The sequence below is a fragment of the Plutella xylostella genome, chromosome 30 (assembly GCF_932276165.1).
Source record: "Plutella xylostella chromosome 30, ilPluXylo3.1, whole genome shotgun sequence".
NCBI classification, from domain to species: Eukaryota; Metazoa; Arthropoda; class Insecta; order Lepidoptera; family Plutellidae; genus Plutella; species Plutella xylostella.
The window spans coordinates 2,830,889-2,844,425 of NC_064010.1; the positions used below are offsets into that span (position 1 = coordinate 2,830,889).

Below are 13,537 nucleotides of genomic sequence, written 5' to 3' on the forward strand. Positions count from 1 at the left end.
ATTCGTTCTATAATGTTAGTGGTGGGAGTTTCTTCACGGGTTATGTTTATTTGTGGTTTGTTGTATGATTGTGTTGGCTGATGATGATCATCATTAGAGTATCTGATGTTTTTAAGCACATTGGAGTACAGCATGCGGCCATGATTGTTATTAGGGAACGCTTGCAGACTAGGTTGCCCCTTGGTTACTTGATCATCATGTTGTGTGTGTGTTTGGGTATCATTTGACTTTATGTAGTTAACTTTGTCTTGTTTTGTCACAAATTGTTTTTTGTTTTTCTTCCTAGCTAGCATTTCTTGATAGACACCACAGCCTCTGTAGCTGGCTGGATGGTTTCCTAGACAAAGGGCACATGTGGCCGGTGAGTTTCTATCAGTCTTGGTACACTCGGAAGTTTTGTGTCCTCCTGCACATTTCACACAGCGGAATGGTCTCATACAGTTGTTTTTGGTATGGCCGTACTGTTGACATCTCATGCATTGGGGCATAGATGTTGTCTTTCTAGGGTCCTCTATTGATACTTTTTGATTGTAGATATACTTGATAGTTTTAACATTTTTGTTGTTGACTGAGGGCTCAATGTTGACAAAGAATGTGTCCAATGGTTCCTTCGTGCCTCTGCGCTTGGCAAATACAATCTCACCTCGCACCTTATTTCCTTGACTCCATGCTCTCTATAATTGCCTCTTTAGGTGTAGTGTGATGCAGGTTCTTAATAACGATTCTGTAAGCTCGTTCCTCTTTCCTAGTGAAAGTGTGGCCAATCAGCCCGGCACCTCTAATATGTTCAATAAGCAGCTTGTAAGTTTCAACTGACCTGCTTGATATTCTGAGTTCATTTTTAGGGTTCCGTAGCCAAAATGGCAAAAACGGAACCCTTATAGTTTCGTCATGTCCGTCTGTCCGTCTGTCCGTCTGTCCGTCTGTCACAGCCGATTTACTCGGAAACTATAAGTACTACAGTGATGAAATTTGATGGGAATATGTGTTGTATGAACCGCTACAAAAATATGACACTAAATAGTAAAAAAAAGAATTGGGGGTGGGGCCCCCCATACATGTAACTGAGGGATGAAATTTTTTTTTTCGATGTACATACCCGTGTGGGGTATCAATGGAAAGGTCTTTTAAAATTATATAAAGTTTTCTAAAAAACATTTTTCTTAAAGTGAACGGTTTTTGAGATATCAGCTCTCAAAGTCGTAAAAAGTATGTCCCCCCCCCTCTATTTTTATAACTACGGGGTATAAAATTCTAAAAAAAATAGAGGTGATGCATGCTAATTAACTCTTTCAACGATTTTTGGTTTGATCAAAGTATCTCTTATAGTTTTTGAGATAGGTTGATTTAACTGTAATTTTGCTGCTACGGAACCCTTTGTGCGCGAGCCCGACTCGCACTTGGCCGGTTTTTTGAGATGACTTTGTAAGAATAAGTATCCTTGCTAACGACTTGTTCTATAAGTTCTGTGAGTTTTTTCAGATCCTCAATTCCATACAGGATGATTGGTGGCGGCTTTGATATTCGCGGTGTAGTGTTATTGTTTGAGGTATTCCCGTTGAGTTCCTCCACATCAATCTCCAATCCTGTGAAGCTGTTGTTTGTGGTTGTCTCTTTGGAGTAACTGTTGTGAAGAAAATTAGCACCCGTCGCGTAGCTACTTTCTTTGGTGATGGTTAAAAGGGGTAGATTTAATGATATACTTAATTATGGTTCTTAAGTAGATATATTGTCACTGTTACACAAGTTAAAACTGGTTACAAAAAAGGGGTTAAAAGGAGGATATAAGTATGAGTACAATGGTGTGAGTTCGACGGTGGTAAAACGTGTACTGACCTAGAAAGACAATTTCATGCATAAAGTGCACTGAACTTATTTTATACAAACTAGGTAATTTCGTTATTGCGTTATTGCAATGTGCTGATCTGTTCGATCGCGCTGCTTCGAACATACTCCCGAGCACGAGAAGAAACAACTAAAGACAATGAAATAGTCTAATTGAAGAAGTGGTTAGCTTAATTATTATGATTATGGTTTAAAACTAAGCAAACTAAAATATGGTAAAATGTAAGTACTCACACTACACATCTAATGAAAGTAAAAATTCTGTGTAAGTAAATCTATAAAATCAAATAAATGTAAGCAATAAAAAACACTTTCAAAACAATGTTCATTACGAAAATTCTGAATCTATATATGAATCTAACTTATATTGTCCTCTATGGTAAATATAGGATTGTCTATGGTTTGGACTGATGTTTGCACATTATTAGTGTTCGCATCGCGCCTAACACTTGGCCATCGTTTGGCTAAATTAAGGAACCGTACACTAGCTCTATTTCTCTCACTAAATGCACTGGCACTCAACTGACTCGGGTCAGCTGTACTCTGCTTTCGCGCACTGATCACTGGTGGCGCTGGCGGCGGCGGCGGCGGCAGCGGCTCCGGGCGGCCCGCTGGCCCGCGCGCGCCCGCCGCCCGCCGGCGCACGCTCCTCCACACCCACGCGACGCAGCCGAACAACGCCGCGGTCAGTAGCACGTAGCTTATGGCATACTGGTGAATATCGTGATGAGACATATCATCGAACAGGCTTGTCTCACTTGATTTAATGGTATTTATTTGATCTCCAAGTATATTGAAGCTGCTGTTCAATGAGGCGTCATCTACTACTTCTTCCGTTGGTATCTTTACATTTACGATGTGGTTTATCTGGTCTATTGATGGTGTGTATATTTCAGGTGATATTTTCATTTGATGGTATTGTTTTTGTAAGGAGAAAAGTACAAAATCTTTTCCCTTTATGTAACACTGTGGGGATAGTCTGATGACTCCGGCTTGACTCAGCTGTTGCATTGTAACTTGATCGTTGCATATAACTTTTATAGTGTAGATATCACAACAGAAATATAAGTATTGCGACGTCACGTTTAACTCGACCCATTTGTTCACACACGGTGTTCTATGAGTTCTGCATGTATTGTTTGGTGTGTTTTGATCGCAATAGTTTTGGTCATTGTTAAGATGTAATATTGGTTTTGTTGGTTTGCACATGTAGGCATCTTCATGATATAAACATGCATCTAACTCATTTATGGTGATGGTGAAGTAAGAATCGTGTTTGAGATTAATCGCGATGTATTCTGATACTGGTACTATAGTAATCATGTTGTTTTTCAATTGGTGTGGTATAGGGATCAGTTTGTAAAGCTGAAAACCTTCTCTGCCAATCAGTGGTAGCGTAACTTCAAATATGACAAATTTTTGAGTAACTCTGGCTTTAACTTTTAATAACTTGTAGATATAACTTATCTGTGTATCTATATCTTGGATCGGTAGTTTTATATCATTTACCATCTGGCTATTTATTGTTTGTAATTCTTTGCGAAGTTGCGCTGGTGATAATAGATGTATACTTATTTGACCATGGTAAATATCTGTGATTGTGTCTAAAAGGGTTTCTTGAAGCCGTTTTAAACTTTGAATTAAACTATTGCCCGCCATAGCAGACAAAGTAAAATCATCGATAGCGTACAGGTCTTGAATTTGTTTTTGGGAGTTGTTCATGCTTTCTTCTAACATATTTAATCGTTTATTAATGGTTTTATGCTGCTTATCTATGGTGGCTTGCATTCTTTTCATTAAATTAAATTCAGATTCAATCACTGACGTTTGGTTCTTCCACAAACTTAACAGATGTTTTTCATTCAGTCTGGTAGTTTCAATGTCATCGACATATTTATCAGCGAAACGGGAGTCCAATACGCCGAAGAGTTCATTAGCCAGATACCCGACACCGTTGACGAGGCCCCGCCGGCGCCGACGCTGTCTGGCGCTCACGTTGAAATGCTGACTGAGCAAAAGTTCATTGTAGTACTCTAGTTCCTGATAATCGTGACGTAGTTGCGATATTATCATATCACAATGGGATTGCATTTCAATGGTGGTGCATAACTTTTTTAAATATTGATTTATTTTTTGATACGTATTTATTCCGTCCCAATATGGTTCTAAGTCGAAATAAACAATCATTGTCCATTTGTCTCTGACCAGTTGCAGTTGAGCTATTGGATCAAAATAGAGTGTCTGGTTAGTTGGCAGTTTTTTAATGTTGTGTTCTGCACTCAGTGGGCTGATTAGCAACATCATAATAAATAATATAGCCGATGTAAAATATGCTAGCTTTGGCTTTTTTGGACTGGCTCTCCTTTTCTCTGGTTTGTCTGGTTTGGTTGGTGGGTTGATGGTTGGTTGGTTGATGGTTTCTTGGTGAATTCTGTTTGGCTCATTTGTATCGTATACTGGTAAGATGGAAAGTTTGACTATAGGACGTTTTAAGTGGCCATTTTTGGTTTTAAGTGTGACCACTCTAATCAGACCGTCATCACCCGCGTGTGTCTCCAGTACCCGTCCCATAGCCCATTTTCCTGGTGGTAGGTTGTCGTCGTGTATGACTACTAAGTCTCCAACTTCGATATTTTTCTGTGTAGTCATCCATTTATTTCTGGCCGATAACTGTGTCAAGTATTCAGATTTCCATTTCTTCCATAGATCTTGAAACAACTTAGATGTGAGATGCCACCTGGTCCGGGCATCTTCTTCAGTTTCGATCACGGTCAGTCCTGGTCGTCCTGTTAGGAAATGAGCTGGTGTCAGACAGTCAAGGTCTTCTATATTCTCAGAAATAGCGCACAGTGGTCGAGAGTTCAAGCAGGCTTCTATCTTGGCCAATAGAGTGGCGTACTCCTCAAAGGTCAACTTTTGACTCCCTATTACTCTCTTTAAATGGTGTTTTAGGCTCCTTACTGCTCTCTCCCATAATCCTCCTGCGTTGGGCCAGGATGGCACTATGAAGTGCCACTCAATGCCCATTTCTGTGATCTCCTTGTAGAAACTGTCGTTGAATACTTGCTCTAGTTGGTGATGCTGCTCTTGCAGTGCTCGGTTTGCTCCTTGGAAGTTGGTTCCGTTGTCTGAATATATATGTCGGGGCGCTGACCGGCGAGCCGACATCCTTTGAAGACATGCGATGAAGGCCGAGCTGCTGAGGTCCGACACTAATTCAATGTGCACAGCTTTGGTCACCATGCACACAAACAGTGCGATATACCCCTTCGTGGTTTTGATGCCGCGTCCTTTGTTGGCCTTTACTTCCACGAAACCTGTGTAGTCTACCCCGCAGTGGTAGAATGCACTTTCTGGATTGACGCGACACGCTGGTAAATCCCCCATCAGCTGGTGCTGCTTGATGGGATCGTGTCTTTTACATGTGACACACTTTCTTATTAATTTTTTGGTGGTTGAATATCCTTTTATAATCCAGTATCTTTGGCGGAGATTAGCAAGCGTGATCCGTGCTCCTCCATGGAATGTCAAAGCGTGAGGTTCTTCTATCAGCAGAGTGGTGAGTCGATGGTTTGATGGTAAAATGATTGGTGTTTTCGTTTCCTGGTTAATTTGAGCATTTTTAAGTCTCCCACCTACTCGCAATATTCCATTTGAATCTATAAATGGATTTAGGCTGAGTAATTTGCTTTTGCAATGCACAGTTTTGTGTTTTAATAAATAATTTATGTCGTTTGCAAATTCCGCTTGTTGCACGTATTTGACGATCAGCAAATTTGCGCGCCGCAGTTCTTGCAACGTAAGGTAAGGTTGGTGAACTCCCTTCGTTTTACTAGGTATTCTCAGTATCCATGCAAAAATACGCGTAAGTTTGTTTATGTCCGAGTACCTTTCTAGTAATCTATTTATAATGGTGTTAATGGTATCGTCTGATTGGTTTTGGCACGTCACTGTGTTGACTTGTTTTAGTGGAATTGGTTTCTGTTCTAATGTGGTATCGTAAATAATGGTTTCGCTGGTATTTTCCTTTTTATATGATGGCAACCATGACGGTCCTTGCCACCATAACCCATGTACTTGAAGCTGTTGGTTGGTTAATCCACGACTTGCACAGTCCGCTGGGTTCTCACTGGTGTTCACATAGCGCCAGCAACTCGAAGGTATAGCTTCTGTAATGGCCTTAACTCTGTTAGAAACGAATGGTTTCCACCGTCCTGGTTCTCCCTGTATCCATCCTAAGACGGCAGTCGAATCAACCCAACAGTATTTTTCAAGGGCGTAGTTTGTCAATGAACTTTGAACTTTTTCCATAAGTTCGGACAAAAGTTTAGCTCCCATCAATTCTAGCCTCGGGGTTGAGCAGGTTTTATTTAATGGTGCTAACCGAGCTTTCGCGGCTGCTAGGGTAATGGTTGTCTGGTTATCCGTGGTGACCTTGCAATAAATCACTGCAGAGTATGCTTTATTGGAGGCGTCGGAAAAGCCGTGTAGCTCAACTTTTTGGTTATTCTTGGTAGTACCCAGCCATCTGTTAACTTCTATGGTGTTTATCAGCTGTATGTCTTGCCTTAGGGAGGTCCATTTGGTAGCGATGTCTTCTGGTAGGGTGTCACTCCAATCTAGGGCAGACAACCATACGGTTTGAAATAATATTTTCATGTTGATGCTTATCGGAGTCAACCAGCCGAGTGGGTCAAACAGTTTGGATATATCCGATAGCAACGATCGTTTGGTTGGTGGTTTTGTTGTCATTTCTATGGTCGATTTAAAATAGAATTTGTCAATGGTTGGTTTCCAGCCGAGGCCCAAGGTTTTGGTAGAGTCCGACTGTACTTTAAATTCAAATGTTTCTTCTTCTTGGTTGGTGGTGGTCTGTGAATTTTCCAGAATTCTAGGATCATTGGCAGTCCATTTTCGTAGGTTAAATCCACTTTTGGCTAACAATTCTACTAAATCACGTCTTAATTGGTTTGCTTTAGGAATGGTATGGCTTCCTCCACAATAATCGTCCATGTAGAAGTCCTGGTCTAGTGCTCTTGCCGCGTCGGGATATTGTTCTTTCTCCTCCTCAGCGAGCCTTTTGAGACACTGCATGGCGATGTAGGGCGCGACCTTGAAACCGAAGGTCAAGGTCGTTAGTTGATAAATACGCAATGGTTGGTTATCTGAATCTCTCCACAATATTTTTTGGTAAGATTGGTCTTCAGAATGTATCATTATCTGCCGATACATTTTTTCAATATCGGCCGTGTAGGCATATTGGTACTGCCTCCACTTCATAATCAGATGTTGCAGGTCTTGTTGCAAGTTTGGTCCTTTATGCATGACGTCATTCAGGCTAAGTCCGGATGATGACTTCTGCGATGCATTAAATACAACCCTGACCTTGGAAGTGGTTGACTCTGCTCTTATCACCGCATGATGAGGTAAATAACTCTCATGGGTCTTCGTCATCTTTGCAGGAATCATATGGTTTAGATCTAGATATTCTTTTATGCATTTTTGGTATTCAATCTTGAGTGGTACATTTTTGGCCAATTTCCCTTCCAAATTTCTAAATTGGGCCGTCGCTGCTGGTTTGGTGTCACCTAATTTTTCTTTTAACTCAGACTTGAATGGAATGCGTACTTCAAACCTTCCGTCTTCACGTCTTTTGGTGGTTGTACGGAAATATTCCATGCACTCGTGATCTTCAGAAGACATCTCGATCTCGGAATTGGCGATGTCTTCGATTTCCCAGAACCTTTTCAAATCGTCTATCTCATGTAAGACTACATTACACTGGAAGGTTTGCAGCGAGCCGCAAAGTAACCAGCCTAGTTTCGTCTGCTGAGCGATAGGTTGATCTTCATTTTCTCCTCGTAGTATACTACCCAGCATGATCTTAGAGTAGACATCCGCTCCAAGAAGTAGGTCTACTGGTTGGCTCACGAAGAAACTAGGGTCGGCCAACTTGATGTCCTGTATGTGAGGCCACGATGGTTTTGAAAAGGTTGATGTTGGTAGGCTTTTTATTAAGTTATTCATAATAATAACGTTAACGCTGGTTGTATAGCTGCTATGAATGGATTGAATAACTACGTTTAACATTCCTTTGCAGTTATTTTCCTTCTCTCCTACGCCAAATATCTTTCCTTTACATTGGCTTCTCTTCAATCCTAACGTCTGTGCAGCCTTCTCACTTATCAGTGAAACTTGAGAGCCTTGGTCTACTAGGGCTCTCATTCTGTGTTTAATTCCGTCCTTTCCTGTCAAGTCAATCATAGCCGTGGCTAGTAATATCTCCGACATATCATTCCATGACACATTAATTGATGAGTTTTTGTTATCTCTGGTTGATGGTTTATAAGCTGGTTTCATTGATGAAGTTGGTCTAGTTGCTGTTATTGGTTCATGCATCAGGGTATTGTGGGCCCCCGAGCATTTGCGACACGTTTTGGTAGATTGACATGGTTTATTAAAGTGGTTTACGAAACAGTTATTGCATAAATTGTGTTTATTTAGCACATCTAATTTCTGTTCATTATTCATTTGCAAGAATGCATTACACGACCAAAGGCCGTGTGCAGAATTGCATACAACGCAGTTTATTGCTCTAGTTACGGGCATTGACTTCATATTTGGTTTCGAATTATATGTTTTATTGTATGTTGAATTATAATTATTCTGGTTATTATTATTGGAGTATCTTTTTTGGTAGGTATCTGGCTGGTTTTGGTTTGCTATTTTTTGGTTTGGTGGGTCTTGTTTACGGCGAGATGCTTCAAGCGTCGTAAACTTGGTTTCAAGATACTCTAAGAATTCTTGAAGTACTGGTAGTTCCCGTGGGTTTTTCACAGATTCCAAGTATTCAGCAAATGAGTCACCATCCAATTTTTGTGCCAGAAGGTGAACTAATATGGGATCCCATGATGTTACATCCACTCCAAGATTTTTTATGGCGTACAGAGTTTCTTTACAAACGTCATGTAACTTTTTGATGGAACCTGCTGATTGTTGCTGCATATTGTGAATACCTAGCAATGTATTAATGTGGGACGTAAAGATGAGGCGCTTGTTGTTAAAACGATGGTTCAAGATCTCCCAGCAGACCTCGTAATTGTCTGAACTTATTGGTAGGTGGTGTATCAGACGCTCGGCTTCTCCCGTTACTTTATTTTTCAAGAACTGCATCTTCTGGGCCTGGGACAGGGATGGGTTCCTGTGGATGGCTTCATCAAACAGATCTTTGAACGAAGTCCAATGGTGGTAGTTGCCGTTGAAGACTGGTATGTCCATTTGCGGCGTAGACTTGTCACGATGTGACGCAGACCACATTTTTGTGTTTATTGTTTTCTTGAGATCGTTGAAAGTGCTCTCATATCTGGTAAACTCATTCTGGTAACACACATCATTACCTCCATCTTCCGCTTCTATTTCCCAGTGGTAATGGTCAATGGTTGCCCAACGGGTTTGAAGGGTTTTCAGGGCATCTTCGAACTCCCATCTGTTCTGCATATGGTCCAGATCGATGGTACTCACCGTTCGCATGAATGCCTTAAAATGTATGCTTTGTTTCTTTATCATCTCGTCCAATTTAGATGAACGATTGATATTGGTGTGGTAAGAGGCGCTTCCCATTAGTGGTGTCGACACTGGTGCGGGGGAGGGCCCCGGCGCTGGTGCGGCCGAGGGGCCGAGGGTCGCTGCTCCGTGCGGCTCTGGTGCCGCCGCGGGACGCTGATAGGCATCGGACTGACGCTGGTACGCTGGCTTACCCGATTGAGACAATTTTACTATAATATCATCAAGTAATTGTTTAATGGTCATGTAAACTTCCTCTGCGGTTTCAAAACACTTTTTGGTAAAATACACATGGTCAAAAGTATTAAACTTGCACATCTTTCTATGGTTTTCTACATAATCACGCCAGTAAGTTTCAAGCATAGTAGACTTGCGGTTACAATAATCGATGGTTTTTCTTTCAGCTCCATCTTTTTTGATGTTGCTGAGCAGTTTTTTCAACGCTTCATAAATCTCGGTTTGGTTTAAGAAGTAATCCTCCATGGTTTTGGTGTAAAAGGATAGCTATAAATAGAGTTAAATAAATGGTTTGATCTGACCTGGTTTTCTGGTACAATAAATCCCAAACACTGCAATCCAACAGGTACGAAATTTATCACTGGTTATGCCTCGAATGCACTGAACTGGTCCCGTCACTGATCCGAAGCCCTGGCTCGAAGGACCATGAAGAAAATTAGCACCCGTCGCGTAGCTACTTTCTTTGGTGATGGTTAAAAGGGGTAGATTTAATGATATACTTAATTATGGTTCTTAAGTAGATATATTGTCACTGTTACACAAGTTAAAACTGGTTACAAAAAAGGGGTTAAAAGGAGGATATAAGTATGAGTACAATGGTGTGAGTTCGACGGTGGTAAAACGTGTACTGACCTAGAAAGACAATTTCATGCATAAAGTGCACTGAACTTATTTTATACAAACTAGGTAATTTCGTTATTGCGTTATTGCAATGTGCTGATCTGTTCGATCGCGCTGCTTCGAACATGTTGTTTACTGGGTTTGGCTGACGTTTGTTTGTTTGTTTGAGAATTTTTGCAGTGGGGGTCTGAGATGTTGGTGAGATAATTCTTTTCCGCTGCTCAGGTATTCTCTGCCATGGAACACTGGATGTAGCAGTAGGAGGGTTATCATTCTTTTTATTGCTCATGAAAAGGCCTGGGTGGAATACTTGTTGTACAAGTTTCTTTGGAGATCCTTTGTTGTTGTTTGGCGAACCAGTGGGTTTATCTTGCACGGGCACCTGGTTTTCCATGCCCGGCAAGTCATTGCTATTAGCTGGCATTAGGTAACAAGTAATCTAGGTTAAACTGTTCATAATAGGGAAGAAATCGTTAAATTTTCGGAAAAAGTTGTTGGAAAAAATTTTGGAGGGTAGGTATGACGAATGCACTGCTAGAATTTCACTGAAATATTGTGATAACAAATTATATAAACTTTATCTTGTGTATTAATAAAAATGGAAATTGCATGAAACAAAACAAGTCACGGGAGACCGTTGTAACGCATTCTATCAATATAAACTTTATCTCTATATAGATAAAGACGGGAATTGCAATATTATAAAACCGGTGCCAGACGACACTGCTTTGAAAACAGGTGATCGATACGGAAACACGAGACGAGACTCGTCATCGAAAAATACAGGGACGAGTGGGTCGTGAACTCTATTCATAACGTAACGTAGGTAATGCGCGAAAAGCAACGAAAGTCAAAATGTAACAATTAACTTTACTGTTAAAATCACCGTTAACCAGCAGTTATTGCCAACTCTACCACCAACCCGCAGTGGGCTAGCGTGGCCGTGGTGGTAAATGTTCCAAGCTTAGGAAGGTAGTTTAGACCTTGGAGATATGCACAAAAGTTCCACTCGAGAGAGCCAGGTGCTGGTACTTGCTAACATCCCCACAAAGAATAGATACAAAATTAAAATAAGAAATTATAAAACTTTTTAATATTTTATGTAAATATTTATTTAAATCAATTTTTTTTAAATATTTAAATAAATTTTATATTATATAATAATTTGATTTTTTATTTATTGTTGCATGCATCTAAAGTATTATTGTTGTTAGTTTTTACATTAATTAAGCTAATAAATCTAACTGTTGTGTGAATGTAACTATGCTAAGGCAAAACTGCCTTATTTCACAAGTGACACACCAGATAGTTGCTTTTATTAACTTCAATCTTTAAGCTAACGAATGAAATATGCCAACCTACGCAATACAATATCTATACAGCAAATTTGCAAATTGCAACACCCTGTATATGCAAATTGCAACACCCTGTATATGTGTATGTACAATGAGGATGTGTATTAAAAAGAGATGGCGCTGGCGCTCAGTATGACGTATAGAGTATGACAAAAAAGTCCTCGAGATGGTACTCTATTCAGAAATATTTATTTTTTCTCTATGGTATTTTGGCGGCACCAAATTTTTCATGTAATTCACGATTCCCGTTTATAATTTCCATTGCAGTTCACACTAGTTTGACTGGAAAACCTGAGAATGCCGGAAGAATCGCAAGTGCGCGCGTTTTACTCCGGTAAAAACATATTTATAACCGGCGGGACTGGCTTTGTGGGAATATGCCTGATCGAGAAGATCCTCCGGGCAATCCCCGATGTCGGCAAGGTGTACCTGCTGATGCGGCCCAAGAAGGGCAAGGAGATCTCGCAGAGGCTCGAGGAATTCCCCAAAAATCCCGTAAGTGTAGTAATAATAATTCTAATTTGCAAAACATAACCTAAACTCTTTAAAAGTTTGCAGGAAGTTAGTACTGAGATTGTTTGCAAACTACAAATAAAATTCGCGTAAATTAGGCACCTAGGCTACCATTTCGATACCTAAACCATCTAGTCCATCCAAAGGTTGTCCGCCGATAAGACCGCCTTTTGTACCCTAATTAAGTGTCTATGTAAAATTGTTAATTATTTCTTGGTGTACAAATAGAGAGTACTATCTATCTAAACCTAAGATAGAACTACTATATTTTTTTATTGTAGGTTTTCTAACAATCTCATGACTAACTCTATGAAATGTGTATAAGTACGTAATTGGTGTTAAAATGAATATCCCATCGTGGATGAAGAGGTTTGGATGGCCGTTATGCATAGTAATTAATTGCTCCTATAACCTTGACCCCTGATAAGTATAATTTATTTTAACCCTTTTATGAAGTAAGTAACTAAATAAAGTGACCCTGCACCTACCTATGTTAGCTGGGTGTATATATGTATATAGTTTTCCTGTACACGTAGTAGAGCTATGTTCTGATCACCACTAACATTAATTTATGCTGACAAGAACCAATAACCATAATGTCCTTAGTACATGTTTGTCAAATAACATAATGTTATGTATACTTGCATTGGTTATAGGTTTACCTACATAGAATAGAATATTGTAGGTATGTTATGTATCAATATACCTAGGCTAGACAAAACAAATAAATATGCTATGTGACCATTTTCAGATTCTATGATTATCAATAATAAACAGTAAAAGAGGTATAAAAAGTACCCTATCCAGGGTTACAGCTTACATGCAAAATTTCATGAAAAATAGTCTACCCGTTTTCTTGTAGGAAGGAACATCCAACAATACCTACAAACTTTAAAGTTGATAATATTAAAAGGTATACATATTGAGTATTTCACTAATTGATTGAACCATCTCTTTCCAGGTCTTCGAAAAACTTCTAGAAACAAACTCAACAGACATATTCAACAAGCTAGTCCCGGTAGCCGGAGATGTGGGTGAGGACAACCTCGGGCTCAGCGCGGCCGACCGACAGACACTCGTGGACAATGTGAATGTGGTCATCCACTCCGCTGCCACACTCGACTTTCAGGAGAACCTTCGGCCAACGGTCAAGATCAACCTGTTGGGCACGAGACGGATTGTGGAATTGTGCAAGCAGATTAAGAATTTAAAAGTGAGTTTCAGTCCTATTTTCACACATGACTTATTTGATTGGAACCTTTGTATGTGCTTTGTACTATGTATCCCATTTAGGTTTCATACAATGTAGATAAACTTATCACTTAAAATATTTGTACCACCATCTCTGCCTATGGTTATTGTATGAATGTCTAGAATGTTTAAATGTCTAGTATTATTGTGTT

The 13,537-nt window shown here is 40.0% G+C and overlaps 1 protein-coding gene across 2 annotated transcripts in view; it reads left to right on the forward strand.

The window, feature by feature from the left end:
• The window catches only part of LOC105395559 (putative fatty acyl-CoA reductase CG8306), a 36,304-nt gene that overhangs the window by 11,407 nt on the left and 11,360 nt on the right, over nucleotides 1–13,537 (forward strand). Inside the window, exons 2-3 of one of the 2 annotated variants that reach the window (XM_048631996.1) lie at nucleotides 11,889–12,116; nucleotides 13,096–13,347. In XM_048631996.1, the coding sequence (XP_048487953.1) occupies nucleotides 11,919–12,116; nucleotides 13,096–13,347 (450 nt within the window). In that variant the 5' untranslated portion in view covers nucleotides 11,889–11,918. Of the gene's footprint in view, nucleotides 1–11,825; nucleotides 12,117–13,095; nucleotides 13,348–13,537 lie in introns of both variants that reach the window. The other variant, XM_048631995.1, reaches the window with a different exon arrangement.